Raw genomic sequence first — 17,541 nt, forward strand, 5'->3', positions numbered from 1 at the left:
CGTCAGTTCCAGTTTTTGACCATTAACGTTACATTCACTTACATATCCTCCTGCTGAGTTTGCTGTGAACCCTCATGTTGTGACAGATTGTTATAAATGCGAGTGAAAGTGAGGAAAATTGCACAGCATTTCGTTCCTTTACACTAAATTTGGGCTAAGGACAACTAAGTGATTTTTACAAATATAAGGCTCAGCATAATGCTGAGATGTGCTAGCTTGGCAATGAGAGATATGGGACTAACTTCTGAGTTGTGGCCATATTGTAGTTATCCATTCAGAACTAGTCATGGCAGTTTGTCTTTAGAATTAAGAAAAGAAAACTCCAGTACCCTTTACATAGCTAACGTTTCAGGTTACCACTGTATATTGTTGTACACTTCCTACACTTATTATATAGCAAGTTAAACAGCATGATGACATTAACATAATAAATGACACCAGTTACACAAACAGAATATTCAGTTTATGAAATTAAATTGATCATGTAAGTCAGTCATTGCTCTTCTGGGAAAAGAATGGTACCTGGTCACAATGCAGGCAGCACAGCATTGCTTGGAAGCATCCGTGGGGAAATTGTATTTACAACATGTATAGTGTTGAATTTAGTTTCATAGGTAGCCATCCTTTCTGAGTTTCTTTAAAAGTTGTGATTGCGTGTTTAAATGTTAGCGTGTGTGGTTTTCTGCACACGTCTTAGCTCGCCTCTACTTGGTGTGGTAGGTTTCATGGTAGGTTATGGAGCAGAGAATACATCTGCCTACAGGATGTCCACAGCACCCTACAATTTCCCCATGCTGTGGGAACTTCTGTCAGTCAGAAATCACGTGAATTCAAACAGTAACTGTAACCCTAAAACTTTGTTCTATATATGCAAATTTTCGGTATCAAACTTTGGATACTGGGGGGTCCAAGTCCCCCCCCCCACCCAATGTCCGTACCATGGTTACGCCCTTGATTTACACAGTGCAAATAGGCCAACCTTCCAAAAATGACCCAGTTAACCAAACTACTCACTACAATTTTTAATAAGTGAATGAAGTGATTGAAGTGGGTTGTACAGTACATATGTATAGGAGTGATCGTAACTATGTCTGTAAAATCCTGTGTGGTGTTGCTAACACCCTGCATGATTTGTTTAAACAAGCTACCAGACATTTTAGAAAACATTTCCTTCTGTGATGCTTAAAGTGTACAAAGGTGAATGACTGTAGTCACGTGATATGACATTACCAGATTTAGTAAGTGTGTTATAGCAGGAAGATTACTACACTGTGCTGGACTCTGGCTATAAAGGGTCAGACATCCTGTGATAGAGTATCACAGAGAGCCCAGTGGAAACCCACATAACGTGAAAAATCCACACAGGCAGTAACCAAACCTAATGATTGAACCCAGGATTCTCAAGATGTGAGGCATCAATGCTACCTGCTGCACCACTGCATGTTCACTCCTGATATTCAGAACCCTAATTCAAGCAAGACATAGGTCTTTTCTTTTTTCTGGAATGATGCCAGTTTTCATTATGCGGCAGATTGAGGTCACAGCAGGCTGGAGACTTGCCAGGAAATTCAGAGTCTTAGAATGCCTCTGTCTTTTAGATTTCTGTAGTCAGTCAAGGATACTAGCAACTTTGCAAGCACTGTAAAAAAGAAAAGTTGACTTTACTTAAAATTTCAAGGCAATTTGAAATTTTTGACACACACTTCAACTGACTGGAATGGAGGTGTGCAAAATATCACACGTTTGTCTGTTCACTTTTCAAAGTTGACTTTAAACAGGAATGTTGGTCACACCTCAACCAAGTTAGAGAAAATGTCAAGAAAGCAAATGGGGTGGCCTCAGTTCCTCAACCAATAGCTCAGCAGTGCTGGGGTTTCTGGCATCTGGAGGATTCCTGAGTGGAAGGGGTCTATATAAAGATCCTGGTGGCTTGTTATGTTTGTACATTTCCCTGCAGCAGCATCTGTGCTTCATAACATGCCGTAAACGGTCAACCTACTCAACAAGGATTTTAAAGTCTGCAAGCAATAAAGGTATGTCTATCTATCTATCTATCTATCTATCTGTTTATCTGTCTGTCTATCTATGTATATCTATCTATCTATCTATCTATCTATCTGTTTATCTATCTATCTATCTATCTGTCTGTTTGTCTATCTATCCATCTATCAAGATAATAGTTTGGCAACAGTGTTTTGACATTACTCACCATACAGTACCTATGTACTATGAAAGGTAGTTCATAAAGAATGTAAATGAATTACAGTGTTAGGGGTTAAAAAATGGTGACCATTTTTTCTCAATAGCATAGCAGGTTTTTCTCAATAGCAAAAGCATATCTGTTCTTTCATCTTTGTCCATGACCAAGCTCAAGGCTGGCACTATGCTATACTCTAGTCTACTATACTCTACTATACTCTACTCTACTATACTATACTATACTATACTATACTATACTCTACTATACTATACTATACTCTACTCTACTCTACTCTACTATACTCTACTCTACTCTACTATACTCTACAATACTATACTATACTATACTCTACAATACTATACTATACTATACTATACTATACTATACTATACTATACTCTTTGTTAGCAGCTGAAGAATATCACAGTTGTTATTTTCAAATTTGTCCCAAATAGAAAATATACAATAACCACATTTTCACCTATGCCCCACATATCCTGGTAATTCCCTTTGTAGTGCACTTTAGTTTGTGACCCAAGTTCCAAATCCAAAGCTACCTTCTCAGAATCCACATGTGCAGCACGTGTATAAAATATTACACAATACTGGGTCTTTCATTTGTTCTCGACACCAGAGTTCTGCACTGACCATTTACTGATAAAAGATTATTTTCATATCTTGGCATGGTTCTTTCAACCATCCACACTTCATTACTATACACCTGCAAAAAAAAAAAAAAAAGGCCAAGAGCAAAGTCATGTAATATTGTCTCTATTGTTTCTCTATTGTTTTTCAAAAGAAGAAAGCTTTCATTTTAAAATTTCAGTAGTATCTCTTGCAGATGATGCAGTAAACAACACCTGCAGTGATGCACAAGGAGTGACAAAATCCTTCTTGTGATTGTAGTGGTCGATGTACATAAATTGGCATGTATCACATGTTGAGTGGTTGCTACAACCACTCTGTTGTTATTATTTGAGAGATCATGTGAACTACGCTGGCAATAACCATCTTTATTTTGTTTAGTAGGTACACCACACACTCATGTGCTATTTGATCAGGCACAGCAGCACTGCTAGTAAATTTAAATACTAATGACTTTGGGAAAAATAAATAGGTGTAAACACCCCAGCACCACTGCTGCACCTGATACACTCGTACCAACACAACACACAACACCATGTTAGTATCAGTGATGAGCAAAAAACCCCCACAAAAAACTATATGTTTTCAAAAACATTTAACTGACACTATAGTTAAAGCACCACCATTTAACTCAAGCAAATTGCATTATACTCTATGCACTCCTGAGGTAGGACTATATGATCTCCCTGGTTATATTTAGAGCTCCACAGCACATCCTGCACAAGTAGATCACATCGTGAGTGGGCTGGATACTAAAAGAAGTTACCAATTATCTTAGTCAACTCCCTCAAAGCAAGCATGGCTGTATGATGTAAGAATAATGCAGTCGGAGAATGATTAACAGCCTGCAGTGGAAACTTGTGCCAAATCTGCCATAAGCCGAGAGTGTACAGATCTTAGTACTTCCAGTAAGGAAGAGGTAATGTGTCTGAGAAACATGTCAAAGAAGTTACACAGTGAGCACAACAAAAACACCTGAAGCTTAATGATGAAAGTGAAACTTTGCCTAGCTACTATAACACTTTACTCAATGTCAAGCCCATTCTCCCTGAAACCTGCATGTTAACATTGCCAGTGCTGTATGCCAAACAGAGCAATACCCAGCATGCATTTTATTGTTTAGACACAAACAAAGGACTTTGTAGAACATATAGGACAGTTGGTAGCATAGTATGGTGAAAACAAAGAGCTATGTTGAGGCCATTTGACATAAATGTGCTATTAAGGGATTGACCTTTCTGGGATAAAAACACAATGCTCTGAACAAGAGCTACCTTGTATTTGCAGTAATAACATAATGTGTGAGAAATTCCTGATTAAACAAGGACACTCGTTTGTATGTATGAACGAGTACGCATGTTTGTAATTTATATAAAACACGGGGTCTCATGGATCGATTTTACTGTTAAATAAATTCCACAGACCCCCTGAGGGCAGATTTATATAACAAACATAATCCAACTACTAAAATGTAAATCTCATTACTTAACTAACTTTTAAATTACTTAAATATATATTAATAATAAAAATGATCTTTTACCATTTTACCATTGACATTTCCATCATTCATTTTCAGTAACTTTATCCTGGACAGGGTCTTGGTGGATCAGGAGCCTATCCTGCAAATGCTGGACTCAAGGTAGGAGAATTCACACTGGATGGGACACCAGTACATCGCAGAACACCGCACACACCCACACACACACACACACACTCACACTTACTTTTCCACACCTAGGGGAAATTTAGCATAGCCAATATGCCAGTCTGCATGCTTTTGGGATGTGGGAAGAAACTAGAAAACCTGCAGGAAACCCACATAAATGCATGGAGAACATGTGACAATAACCCAAGCCCAGAACCGGGGACCTTGGAACTCTATAAATATTTCAAATTGCAGAAATCTGCACAAACAGAACACTTTAGAATAAATATGATATTCTTTACAGTACAAGCTTGTGTGTTTTGAGCAATTAAAATATGGATTAAACCTCTTCAATTCAAATGAGCAGTCAAATAACCTAATAACTATACTAACCCATTAATAAGTATAATAACCATGATGATGGTTGGTTGTGATGTCCATGTGTGTAAAAACAAACAAATAAAATGAACATTTACAAAAAATGACAGACCCTCTGGCTATATATAGAAGGTCCATTTTTGTTTTGGATGAACTGTATATTATTAATTGCTTGACTGTGCTGCAACTAGACGGAGGGTAAAGAGCTTTAGCTGCCCTTTGACACACTTAGGATAAGAAGAGATACATGTATCTAGAATCAACAGGTTTATTTTCTATGTCAACAATGTTTCTTTTTATAGCATTGCGTGGGTTTGGGTTTCTGTGTAGTGGAGCACGTCCTCTGTGCTCTTTGCAATTTCAGTAAATCAGGGACAATGTACATATGTACATCATAGATACGTAATATCATATCATCTATGTAATGTCATAGATGCCAATATTTGTACATAGGTTCAGATGGAATGCATTACATCCAACATATCAATTTTTACATTTGCACTTTCTAAGCAACGACATTGCACACATTTTAATTTTCTTTGTATTATGTTAGGTTCCAAAAGGGGGCTTTTGGTCTTTCCAAATATTGTACAACTATACTGAGACCATGAGCAGTGTGAACTCTGCTGCTTGTCTGCTGGCAAGGAATCACTTTTACCAGAGTAAGTGCAGTGCTATTTTTATCACTTTGCTTTGTTTGGCAAGAGGCATGGTTGCCAGATTGACTGTTTCCATCCCTGTCTAGGTTTAAAACCTGCCCCAATTTACAATAAGTGAACCCAAAGTTCAACTTTTCCAGCTTTTACAATCTCAAGGCAATGCATTTCATTCTATTAAAATAGTCCAGTTAGATTGCATGATGCACAGTCTGGTACCACATAGTAGGCCAATGGTGTCCCTGAAGCTGCACTTTTGCCTGGCTGCCATCCAAAGACAAAAAGCACATCGTGTTCCATTTATGTATCTCATGCAGAATTGCAGTTAGTGACAGTGAATTTTTTTTTTTTTAAAAACGAACATGCGCTCTGTCTCTGGGGAGAAGTTTGTAAAAAGCATGATCAAAGTAAAAATACTGATAAATGTAAATGACTGAACACTGCATACTGTATACGTAATCCTGTTTCTGTGTTTATCCAAAGATATTAGTCCTACCAACAAAATACAGCCTGTGTACAGTTTCCCTGGTAGTCCATCACATGCAAGGCAAAGGCAAGTGACTGTCTGGAAAACTGCCTCCTCACACCAAGGTACAGTAAACAGTGTCATGAATCTCAAGTGTTAGATATAAACAGATTCCATCATGAGCATCTTCATTGCAAAAAAATAAGGTTTTAATGGAAAAAATCTTGAATATAGTTGAATTTACATAAGATTTCTCAGTATGAGATAAGCACATTTCTAGACAATTTAGTCATTTCAAGTTTTAAAAGGCCTTGTTGTAGTGGAATATGATTTTGTGTCTTTTTAGAAATAGATTGTGTGAGGTTATGATGGTTTACTGGTTAGCATGTTTGCTTCGTACCTCCAGGGTTGGGGGTTTGATTCCTGCCTCTGCCTGCATAGAGCTTGCATGTTCTCCCTGTGTTTTGGAGGTTTCCTCAGATTTTGTGTGTGTGATTGTGTCCTGCGATGGGTTGGCACTCTGTCCGTGGTGTCCCCGCCCTGTGCCAAAATTTGTGTACTCACCTTGAGGTGTATTTCTGCCTGTAGAACTGCGGCTCACTGCATTTTTTTTTTTCACACTGTGCAAATTTTATGTTATAGTTATAGATGTTAAAGTGGCCGGTGAATGTATTTGTTTTATAATGATGCAACATAATGAGAACTCTTAAATAAATTCACCTGTATTCAAGATTCTTTTTATACTTTTTCGTTTTAAGTGATTTCTAGATCATGGATCTTTGTACCTCTCTGTGCAGGTTTGCCAGGACAGGAGCCAAGACGATGGGTAATAAGTTTGGTTTGGAAAAGTTCATTATCTAGCCCGGTCTCATCCAAGCAGCTAGATTCTGCTAACCATGTGATCAAATAGACATCTGAACCACACCTTTTCTAAAGACTTCATGTAACATTCCCTGAGCCACAACATATACTTTCCCTTTTGAATCCTGCCCCCCAACCCACTCAAGATTGGGTTTAAAGCCTTGATCCAGCTGATGTACAACCGTGAATAGTTTCCTAGCAAATCTACCAGTTAATATTAAATGATTTAATTTGTCCAGGAAGATACAAAAAAGAAAGGACCTGCAGTTGTTTTGTGGCATGATGCATTCCCTTAATAATAGCCTCTCATTTTTCCCCAAAGAGCAAAAGAGCATCTTTTGTGTTCTCCTTAACCCTTACTGTAGGGAGTGTGCATCCTCATTCCTCAGTGTCCAATCAGAGCTTCACATGGTCTGCCCTGCACAGACCTGTTGCCAAGCACAGGGGAAGAGAGACTGAAAGAAAAAGACAGTGTCAGCACACTACACAAAGCCTTTTCCATGAACACCGCCATCAGGGCTCAGTGACCGAAAAAATATGCACACACATGAGGGGGAAAAAGGCATGTACTTTATGAGAACCAAGTTCCATATCCTTTAAATAGATAAATTGTGAGGTCATGTTCTACTTCCTCAAGCACATTGGATGAGCACATGCGGTCATGCATTTCTTTTGTAAAAGCAGAGTCTTCTTTTTGTATTTTTCTGCTCAAGTTATGTGAAATGAACAGATCTCGGTCCGTTTCTCATCTTTATCATATCACACAGTCTGGATAAGGATTTGTGGACTTCCTTCTCACTCATATAAATCTCCCTCTAGACCTGCTTACTCTTCCAAAAGCTTCATGCTGTTTGTCCTAAGGGTGTGATGTGATTCGAAAGGAAGTTTGCACAACAGAATGTACACAGAAGAACCACTCGAGCTGAATTAACATGCCAGTTACACAAGCTACAGATCAGCTCTGTAAGCATGGCAGACAAAAAAAAAAAAAGGATGTCTAGATCATTCTTCCTTAGAGACTCTGAATTAACACATTGATAGAGGTCATTACTCTGGAATGAGATGTGAAAAGCTGTGTTAAGCCAAAAATAGGCTTACACTGAAGGAATAAACCAACAATGAAAATGAAGCAACGTAGTGCTGCATTATTACACATGCACCATGGAAAGCAGTATTTGAGGAACTTGCTGAGTGCAAGTAACCATGTATCTAAAAACTTATATTATATTGTGAACACATTTCAATTTTCTAGTTAAAAAAAACCAAGTGTAGCACAAGTAACACAGGCATACATACAACACTAGTATTAACCAAGAAAAGTCACTAAAAGGTTTGTCTACTTTAAAATTTTATTGTTTCTGTGAACACAGTGATACAGTGGAAAGTAGTAACAAAAACAGTGCTACAGATGTGTAAAAACGTACAAAAACACCACTTTAATACCTTCATTTTATTTTAAGCCAAATATAAACTAATGGTTGGTTATGAAATAACCTAAAAGCAATGTATTCTACACATAAAAGGTGAAAACTAAAATAAAATAAGAATTAAAAAACTCAAATAAAATAAAATAAGGGCCATTTCCCGTCCCCTTGCGTTAGTCCCCCAAGCAGGACTAGGAATGAGAACTCCCGACCTCCGACTTCCCAGCATCGCTACTCTCGCTGGCCTGCCTCTTCACCAAATCCCGAGCAACACACATCACCTGCCCGTCAGTCACGCTCAGCCCCGATCTGCACAGAGTCAAATCAGTAACAGCGTTAAAGGAAAAATCAGTTGTGTAAATTAACAACAGAGAAAGGTTTCGGAACTTAAAAGCTTTTAACTCACTTCTGCTGGGCCTCTTCAGCCAGGGAGCCCATACCCGGCTGCTTCCCGAAGAAGAAGCTCGACCACCAGTGACCAGCGTCTTGCTTGGGCAGGCCTGGAAAACGACAACAAAAAAACCTCCAATAAGAAGACCAGACATGCACAATTCAGGCCTGTGCATGATCATAAATCTCAGTGCTGATAAGGGGTGTCAGACTGCTGTACGAGAGTTATGTTTTCTACAGTGTCACAGAATCAGTGACCGTGAAATGAACGTGAATAAACTTGGATTATAACAAAGTCAGTTTATCGCTCAGATCTCTACTCTTCCGTGTAGAGGTGACTTGGCCGAAGCCTCTGAAAACGATCGTTGAGATGATCGACTCGGATGCGAGATGATGAAATACACACCTGGGTGATGTGGAATAACCTCCCCAGTGTATTCCGAACTGCCACACGAGCTGCTACTTGATGTAGAGCCAAGGCGCCCTGTGAACAGACAGAAGGACTGATGAACAGAAAATTCTCAAAAAATGTCTGTGCCAGTTAAGTATGCAGTAGTTCGCACGTATACTGGTATGTTCTTACTCCGGTAATAGTCATGGGTGGCTACAAGAGATCCGCTAGCTGGGATTGCTGCCATGCTTCTCACTTGTTTACTGTGCCTTAGATGGTAACCTAAAACAAAAAGAGCAGAAATCTGGTTAAATGGATTTTGATAATGATATAGGAAAAAACAAACCCTAAACAACAGTGTGATACTGCAATCTCTACATGTAAATATTGTAAATAACCGTGTTTAAACTACAGCACTGAACACTAAGACATTTTTGTGGTCGTGACAGTTGGCTTTTATTCTTTAAATCTTAAACCAAACATTTCTTTAAAAAACAAGACACAAAAAGACAATTCTGTGCTATTTGTCCAGTACAGATGTGTCGAAATATAGCTTAAAACGAAATATTAAAACTAGGCTAGCTGCTTTTCTTAACTGTCTTTTGGCTATATTAGGCGAGATAATGTTAAAGAACATGCTATCCCCGGGAAAAACGCAGAAATAGATATATATTTTGTTAATTTAAATTGGGTACTTGTTACTCTTGCATTAATCGTAATATTTGGTGATTTATGTGTAGAAAGTTCGCTACTCGAGATAGCTTGCACAGAGAGAAAAAAAAAACAACATCGCCGCACGTCCCACCGACTCCCACCCTCTCGATCATACTTCACATCTCTCCCTAAAAGACACGCACAAGAATTTCCTCTTAATCTTTTCCAGACTCACCTTCTCGTTTGTGCTGATGTTTTCTAGCACCCTGCGCAACTCAGTCGGAGGCTTTCGGGAAGAAAACGCTAGGCGATGGGGCCCATTTGAAAAGATTTGGGTGGCTTAGACCGTCCACGGTCAGGAACGATAACCGCAATGCTGTTTAACTTCAGCTCCGGAGAGAGGGCTTTTATACAGCGCGATGACGTCACTCGCTGTGTACTGGCCGTTGTTCCGAAAACTGGCTCAAACCAGACTGGCCGCCTTGTGTCTTTGTTTTTGTTCCTGGAAGTGAGTCAGGATGAAAGGCAAGGCGAGAAAATGAAAGTCCCAACGAGAATTGTTTGTCATAAAATAATTATTGCTGAGATCTATATTTAACAATCATTAATGCCAACTTTTTTTTTTTTTTGCTTGTTTTACTCTTGACAAGAACACGCCGAGCCTTTTCCACAGCTTCCCTGGTGGTCTAGTGGTTAGGATTCGGCGCTCTCACCGCCGCGGCCCGGGTTCGATTCCCGGTCAGGGAACATGCTCTTTTCCCCCTTTTTCTCATGCAAGATTACTGATACGCATGGCGAACTCATTCTGGCAGATTGTGAATTTCCACATTGCCTAAACTTTCTGACCATTAAGAAAACAAAATATCCCTACACATAATATATTTCTGAAATCCTCGAAATTTTCATTAACTACATGTGAAAACAAAATGTATATACTGTACACTTTTGTCAAACTGATTGAAAACTATTTTTATTGACAAGGCTGACATTTTACTTTTTTTTTTTTTTTTTTTTTTTTTTTAAATTTTTTTTACACCTTTGGTTTACACCTTTACTTTCATCCTTAATGGTACTTTTATTTGTAGCTTATTTATAAATGACATCATTCAATCAAATTTCAGTAACAGGATTTGAACAAATTGATCAGTATTCTAATATTGTATGAACACAGCACACTAAGTAAAACTACAGGGTGTCCCAAAAGTCCTCATGCATAGGACAAAATGTCCTCCAAACTTTTTCATACTTAGTTTATTATTATGAATAATATTGTTTCATATATATATATATATATATAGAGAGAGAGAGAGAGAGAGAGAGAGAGAGGATTTCTACTTACTGAACTTATGTTCATATAATTTTATAGATTGATATCCATAAATATATTTCATAGATATCAATCTATAAAATTATATGAACATAGTACAGTAAGTAAAAATCTCCACACACTCCCAATCTAACTTTTCCCCTGCTTCTTAGATGCTTCATAAAAACACAGAAACATGTTAATGCATGAAATCATTATAAATATAATGATTTCATGCATTTCTCTTTTTATTTCAGTGGCTACTGTTGAATATTAATGAGGATGGCACTCAGAATGTAAACTCACTTACTCCCAGTCACCCTGTAGTTCAGCTACTTTCCAGAAACATGATGGCACAGAAGTACTTCATTCATAAGAGGAGCTTGTTATTAATTAACCAGGTTATTTCAGGGTTATTTGGATATTAACTGAATGATGGTACATTGATAAGGGATAGTTAATAGAAAACAAGCCTAACTTTAGATCAAGGACACAGTCCAGATGAAAGTTCACACACACACACACACACACACACACACACAAACAAAACGTACCATGATTACAGATAAAGCCAGATGAACTTTCTGTGAGCAGGCTATCACGTGCAGTCCACATGATTTTAAGGCATTACAGGTGATAGTAGTCACTTTTCAAAACAAGAGATTTCACAATAATTCTGCATCAGCTGATTGCTGATATTCTTACAAGTATTTTTTTTTTTTTTTGTATTGGAATGGCTTACATTTATTTATGACAGTGAGGATTTATCTAATTAAATATGCATATATTTGCCCATATATTAAGTCCAAAAATCTAGTTTTTGGATGATGTTAGAATTAAAATTAGAATTTCGCTGTGAAGATGCTTGCAAGAGAAAGACTTACAGAAAAGTTTGCTGGAAAATAATTCCCATAATGTTCAACCAAGTAAACACCACAGGGTGTTATAATTTATTTTGTTTCAGAATAATATTAATATTAATATTTCTAATATAAAAAAATCAAACAATTATCAACATGTTTGTAAATTCCTCTGTAATATCCTAAATTGAGGAATTCATTCCTCAACAGAAGACCATAAGATATGATCACATCACCCCTGTCTTATCCACACTACATTGGCACCAAGTAAAATTTCACACTGATTATAAAATACTAGGCTCTATATTCACCAGTAAAGCACTAAATGGTCTCGCGCCACAGCACCTGAGCGAACTTTTGGTGTTTTATTATCTGCAACGCCTATTTCGATCAAAAGGTGCAGCCTATTTGTTGGTACCTGAAATAGTGAAGGCAACAGCAGGGGGTGGAGCTTTCTCTTACAAAGCTACCAGGTTATGAAACAGCCTCACGATTAGTCTTTGGAACTCAGACACAGTCTTAGTGTTTAAGTCCAGGCTGAAAACATATTTGTTGTGTCAAGCCTTGTGTTAACAGTTTTTTCTTAGGTAAAGGAGCAGATCCACATTCTACAGAGGAACTATTGAGAGCATCCTGAGCAGCTGCATCACTGTCTGGTTCGGAAATTGCATCTCATAGGATCACAAGACCCTGTAGCGCATAGTGAGGACAGCTGAGAAGATCACTGGAGTCTCTCTTCCCTCCATAATAGACATTTACACCACACACTGCACCTGCAAAGCCGCCAGCATTGTGGATGACCCTACACACCCCTCACACACACTCTTCACCTTCCTGCCATCTGGAAAAAAGTACTGAAGCATTCACGCCCTCATGGCCAGACTGTGTAAAAGCTTCTTCCCCCAAGCCATCATACTCAGAGACTGGACTGACACACACACACACACACACACCCTGAACTGAACACCATCCCACTCCTATTGCAATATTTGCACATTCCTACATTGACTCTGTTGCATTTTTGCTGCTACGGTATTTATAAAAATATAGTATTAATTTATTATCACTATTATACACTTTACCTGGCTGCTACCACAATAACTGCTATGTTCATATTTGGTATAAGCTAATCCGCTGAAGACTAAGTCTTAGCATGTTATGTTTATATTTATACCTTTTTTTAAATTATATTGTTACTCTTTGGCACCTATCTTTTGCACTACCTATTATTTCAGACACTTCCACACTAAAACCGTGTACTGCTCAGCGCTACACTGTTACTGTGCCTATTGTCCTGTTTTAGTAGTATTGTACTGTCCCGTGTTGTTAGCACATGTCTGCACGTGCACTTTGTGTAGAATGTGTAGATTTTATTTAGTTCTGTGTCGTCTCATGTGGTTAATGTGTTGTTTTATGTAGCACCATGGTCCTGGAGGAATGTTGTTTCATTCACTGTGTACTGTACGAGCTGTATATGGTTGAAATGACAATAAAGCCACTTGAACTTGAACTTGAGATCTCTCCTTATGTCCCAGCGTGCCCTCATTTCTGTGTTTTAGAGTCCTGAAAGCTAATTGGGAGGCTGTTCCATAACTGTGGTAAGGACACTTGTAGCTGCATTCTGGACTTAATGGAGCTTGTTTATGCACCTACTGGAACAGCCAGAGAGTAAGGCATTACAGTAATCCAATGTAGAGGTAAAAAAAAATAACATGAACGATTTTTTCTGCATCATGTAATGACATTATATTTCTTATCTTAGCAATATTTCTGAGACAAAAGAAGGCTATCCTAGGAATATTATCTACATGAGCTTCAAATGAAAGACTGGAGTTAATAATCACACCAAGATCTTTTACTGCTGCACATGATGAAACAGAAAAGCCACCTGGAGTTACTATGTAAACAGAAAGCTTACTTCTAGTTACACATGGTCCTACTACAAGACCTTCTGTCTTGTTAGAATTAAACATCCAGTGTCTTACACATTCCTCAACTTTATTAAGCTGGTGTCTGTCATCTGGCTTTGCTAAAACATGCAACTAATACCATGTTTATGAATAATTTGACCCAGAAGTAGCATATACAGTCATGTGAAAAAATAAGTACACCCCATTTGGACAAGCAAACATTTGATCATCTTTGAAATAGTGCCTATTAATAAAGTTTATATATTTGAACAAAGCCACAAGGAAAATTATTTTTTCCCCCAATCATTTATTCAGCAAAAGTATCAATAGATGTGATACTTGTCTGTGGAAAAAGTAAGTACACCCTTAGCCTCAGAAGCTAGTATTGCTCCCTTTAGCAGAATTTTTGACCGCTCTTCCATGCAATATTCTTTCAGTTGTGAGATGTTTGAGGGTTTTCTTTCATGTACTGCCCGTTTCAAATCCCCCCACAACATTTCAATGGGACTCAATTCCAGGCTTTGACTAGGCCATTCCATAATCCTCCATTTCCTCTTTTTGAGCTATTCCTTGGTGGATTTGTTAGTGGGCTTAGGATCATTATCCTGTTGAAATGTCCACTTTCAGTTCAATTTAAATTTTTGGACAGATGGCCTCACATCATCTTCAAGCACTCTTTCATATGATGCAGAATTCATAGTTCAATCAATGAATGCAAGTTGTCCAGTCCCTGAGGCAGCAAAGCAACCTTAAACCATAACATTTCCACCACCGTGCTTCACAGTTGGTATGAGGTGCTTCTCCTGAAAAGCTGTCTTTGGTGTGTGTCAAACATGTCTGCTGTTACTGTGGCCAAACAAATCTACCTTAGATTGTTCTATCCAGAGCACATTATTCCAAAAGGAATCTTTGCCGATATCATTGCCAAACTGTAGTCATGCAAAGACTTTTACTGGCACGCCTCACATGCAGGTCAAATCTCTTTCCGACTGTAGAAGCATGCACTTTAACACCAACAGTTGCAAGACTTACTAGGAGATCCTGTGATGAAATTTTGAAATTAGAGACTTCTTTTTACATCCTGGACCTGTCCTGGACAAATTAGTCATTCAAAGTCTGCACTATTTGATTATTTTCCTTACAGTAGAATGATCCATCCATTCATCTTCTATACCGCTTATCCTTTTCAGGGTCGTGGGGAAACCTGGAGCCTATCTCCAGGGGAACAAGGCAGGGTACACACTGGACAGGGTGCCAATCCATCATACACTACAGACACTTTAGACATGCCAATCAACCTACCATACCTACCATGCATGTCTTTGGCCTGGGGGAGGAAACCGGAGTACCTGGAGGAAACCCCCGCGCGCACACACACACAGAGCTGCAGGAATTGAACCCCCGACCCTGGAGGTGTGAGACGTACGTGCTAACCACTAAGCCACCGTGCACCCCAGTGGAAATATTGTATTTCAAATAATTTGGAGATCTTTGACTAATAGGTATCGACAATCTTTCTTCTGAAGGCCTTACAGAACTCTTTAGATCTTGACATGATGACACCACACACCTCAATAGCCAAGGGAACACCAGACATATGAGAGGGGTATAAATAAGACAGGTATAAATAAGACAGGGTAAGGGTATAAATAAGACAGGTTCTACCTGCACTCCCCAAGTAGGTTCTAATCACTGGCACCCAGTCTTGAACACCTGATTCAAATTTTATGACTTTGTAGGTGTGATAAATGTAGGGGTGCACTTACTTTTTCCATGTGACTGCTCTGTTTTTTGTTCATTTAAATTGTGAAAATTACTACAAAATGTCCATTTTATGTGTCATTTGATAGAGTGCATCACCTTTATTAATAGGCACCGTTTCAAAGAGAATTCAGAATATGGCCCTGGGAGTCTGTAAATAAATAGTGGATTAGTGGAATTGACTCGGTAGATTTCTTTTCTGTGGATGTTATGCTAGTATAAAGAATTTCAAAAGTGTTGAATTTATGACTAGGTTTTTGTGTGATGTCTACATCATCATTAAAAATTACAGATTTTTTTTTTTAAAAAGTTTTTTTTATGATCCCTCTTTTCTTTTAATTAACATTTTCTAGATTCTGAAAGGCGTATGTAAACTTATAACCTCAACTATATAATTTCGTTCAAGTTTTTCTTGAAATGGTGGATTGTGATATCTTCACCCCTGACCTGTGGAGATTGTTGGTGAGGTCACAGACTGTTGCTTTTGTTTGTTTTTTTCTTTACAGCTCTCACAATATTTGTGTTATCAACTGCTGTTATTTTCCTCAGCTGACCTATTTGATGTCTGGGTATTATAGACCAATATCAAATCTCCCCTTCATCTCTAAGATTTTAGAAAAGGTTGTAGCAAAGCAGTTATGCTCGTACTTAGATAGGAATAACATTCATGAAATGTATCAGTCAGGGTTTAGACCTCATCATAGCACAGAGACAGCATTAGTTAAAGTAGTAAATGACCTTCTACTGACCTACGATCAGGGTTGTGTCTCTCTGCTTGTGTTACTCGACCTTAGTGCAGCTTTTGATACTATAGATCACACTATTCTCCTTGATAGATTAGAAAATGTTGTTGGTATTAAGGGAACAGTCCTCTCCTGGCTCAGGTCTTATCTGACCGATCGTTATCAGTTCGTAGATGTAAATGGTGAATTCTCCATGCGTACTGAGGTTACTTTTGGAGTTCCACAGGGTTCTGTTTTAGGCCCACTGCTCTTTACTTTATATATGCTACCCCTAGGTCAAATTATTCGTAAACATGGAATTAGCTTCCACTGTTATGCTGATGATACACAGTTGTATGTTTCAGCGAAGCCAGAGGACAGACAGAAGCTTAGTAAAGCTGAGGATTGTGTAAAGGACATTAGACATTGGATGTTAACTAACTTCCTTCTACTTAATTCTGATAAAACAGAAATACTTTTATTAGGCCCACGTGTAGCTAGAAGTAATCTTTCTGATCACATGGTTACTCTGGATGGTCTTTCTGTTTCATCATGTGCAGCAGTTAAAGACCTTGGAGTGATTATTGACTCCAGCCTATCATTTGATGCTCATGTAGATAATATTACTAGGATAGCCTTCTTTCATCTCAGAAATATTTCTAAAATAAGAAACATATTGTCACTACATGATGCGGAAATACTAGTTCATGCATTCGCCACCTCTAGATTAGATTACTGTAATGCCTTACTGTCTGGATGTTCCAGTAGGAATATAAATAAGCTCCAGTTAGTCCAGAATGCAGCTGCTAGAGTCCTAACTAGAACTAGAAGGTACGACCATATCACACCGATATTATCAATACTGCATTGGCTCCCAGTAAAATCTCGCATTAACTATAAAATACTTTTATTAACCTATAAAGCACTAAATGGTCTCGCGCCACAATATCTAAGCGACCTTTTGGTTTTATATAATCCGCCACGCCTACTTAGATCAAAAGATGCAGGCTATTTGACGGTACCTCGAATAGTGAAGGCTACAGCAGGGGGAAGAGCTTTCTCTTATAGAGCCCCACAGTTATGGAACAGTCTTCCTATTAGTGTTCGGGACTCAGACACAGTCTCAGTGTTTAAGTCTAGGCTTAAAACGTATTTGTTTACTCAAGCCTACCCTGACTAGATTCTGTTCTACTACTTCGCAGTCATAATTATCTTTTTTCTCCCTCTCTCCTTTTGCCGAGCCCCACATGAATTTATGGAGATACTAGAGATC

General features: G+C 38.3%; 1 protein-coding gene, 1 long non-coding RNA gene and 1 other non-coding gene across 3 annotated transcripts; 2 read left to right on the plus strand and 1 right to left on the minus strand.

Moving 5' to 3' along the window:
- The first annotated feature begins 1,863 nt into the window (after positions 1 to 1,863).
- Positions 1,864 to 7,979, plus strand: LOC128618955 (uncharacterized). The gene is made up of 5 exons (XR_008387849.1): positions 1,864 to 2,033; positions 4,421 to 4,483; positions 5,421 to 5,529; positions 6,007 to 6,114; positions 6,787 to 7,979. It is a non-coding gene; the product is annotated as an uncharacterized LOC128618955 (long non-coding RNA).
- Positions 7,980 to 8,181: 202 nt separating this feature from the next.
- Positions 8,182 to 10,103, minus strand: ppdpfb (pancreatic progenitor cell differentiation and proliferation factor b). Its single transcript, XM_053642688.1, has 5 exons — positions 9,945 to 10,103; positions 9,248 to 9,337; positions 9,071 to 9,148; positions 8,681 to 8,774; positions 8,182 to 8,583 (listed from the first exon to the last, which is right to left on the minus strand). The coding sequence occupies exons 2-5, from the start codon at positions 9,300 to 9,302 to the stop codon at positions 8,466 to 8,468; spliced, it is 345 nt and encodes a 114-aa protein (XP_053498663.1). The 5' UTR covers positions 9,303 to 9,337; positions 9,945 to 10,103; the 3' UTR covers positions 8,182 to 8,465.
- Positions 10,104 to 10,384: 281 nt separating this feature from the next.
- trnae-cuc (transfer RNA glutamic acid (anticodon CUC)) lies at positions 10,385 to 10,456 on the plus strand. The gene has a single exon. It is a non-coding gene; the product is annotated as a tRNA-Glu (tRNA).
- The last annotated feature ends 7,085 nt before the right edge of the window (positions 10,457 to 17,541 follow it).

The sequence above is a fragment of the Ictalurus furcatus genome, chromosome 15 (assembly GCF_023375685.1).
Source record: "Ictalurus furcatus strain D&B chromosome 15, Billie_1.0, whole genome shotgun sequence".
In the NCBI taxonomy this organism is placed as follows: Eukaryota; Metazoa; Chordata; class Actinopteri; order Siluriformes; family Ictaluridae; genus Ictalurus; species Ictalurus furcatus.

Excerpts from the sequence above, each read along its gene's own strand:
- ppdpfb (XM_053642688.1), bottom strand. The coding sequence starts at position 9,302 with ATGGCAGCAATCCCAGCTAGCGGATCTCTTGTAGCCACCCATGACTAT. Across the intron at positions 9,149-9,247 it reads CACCCATGACTATTACCGGA|GGCGCCTTGGCTCTACATCA; the intron begins GTAAGAACATAC and ends GTCTGTTCACAG. Across the intron at positions 8,775-9,070 it reads GGTTATTCCACATCACCCAG|GCCTGCCCAAGCAAGACGCT; the intron begins GTGTGTATTTCA and ends GTCGTTTTCCAG.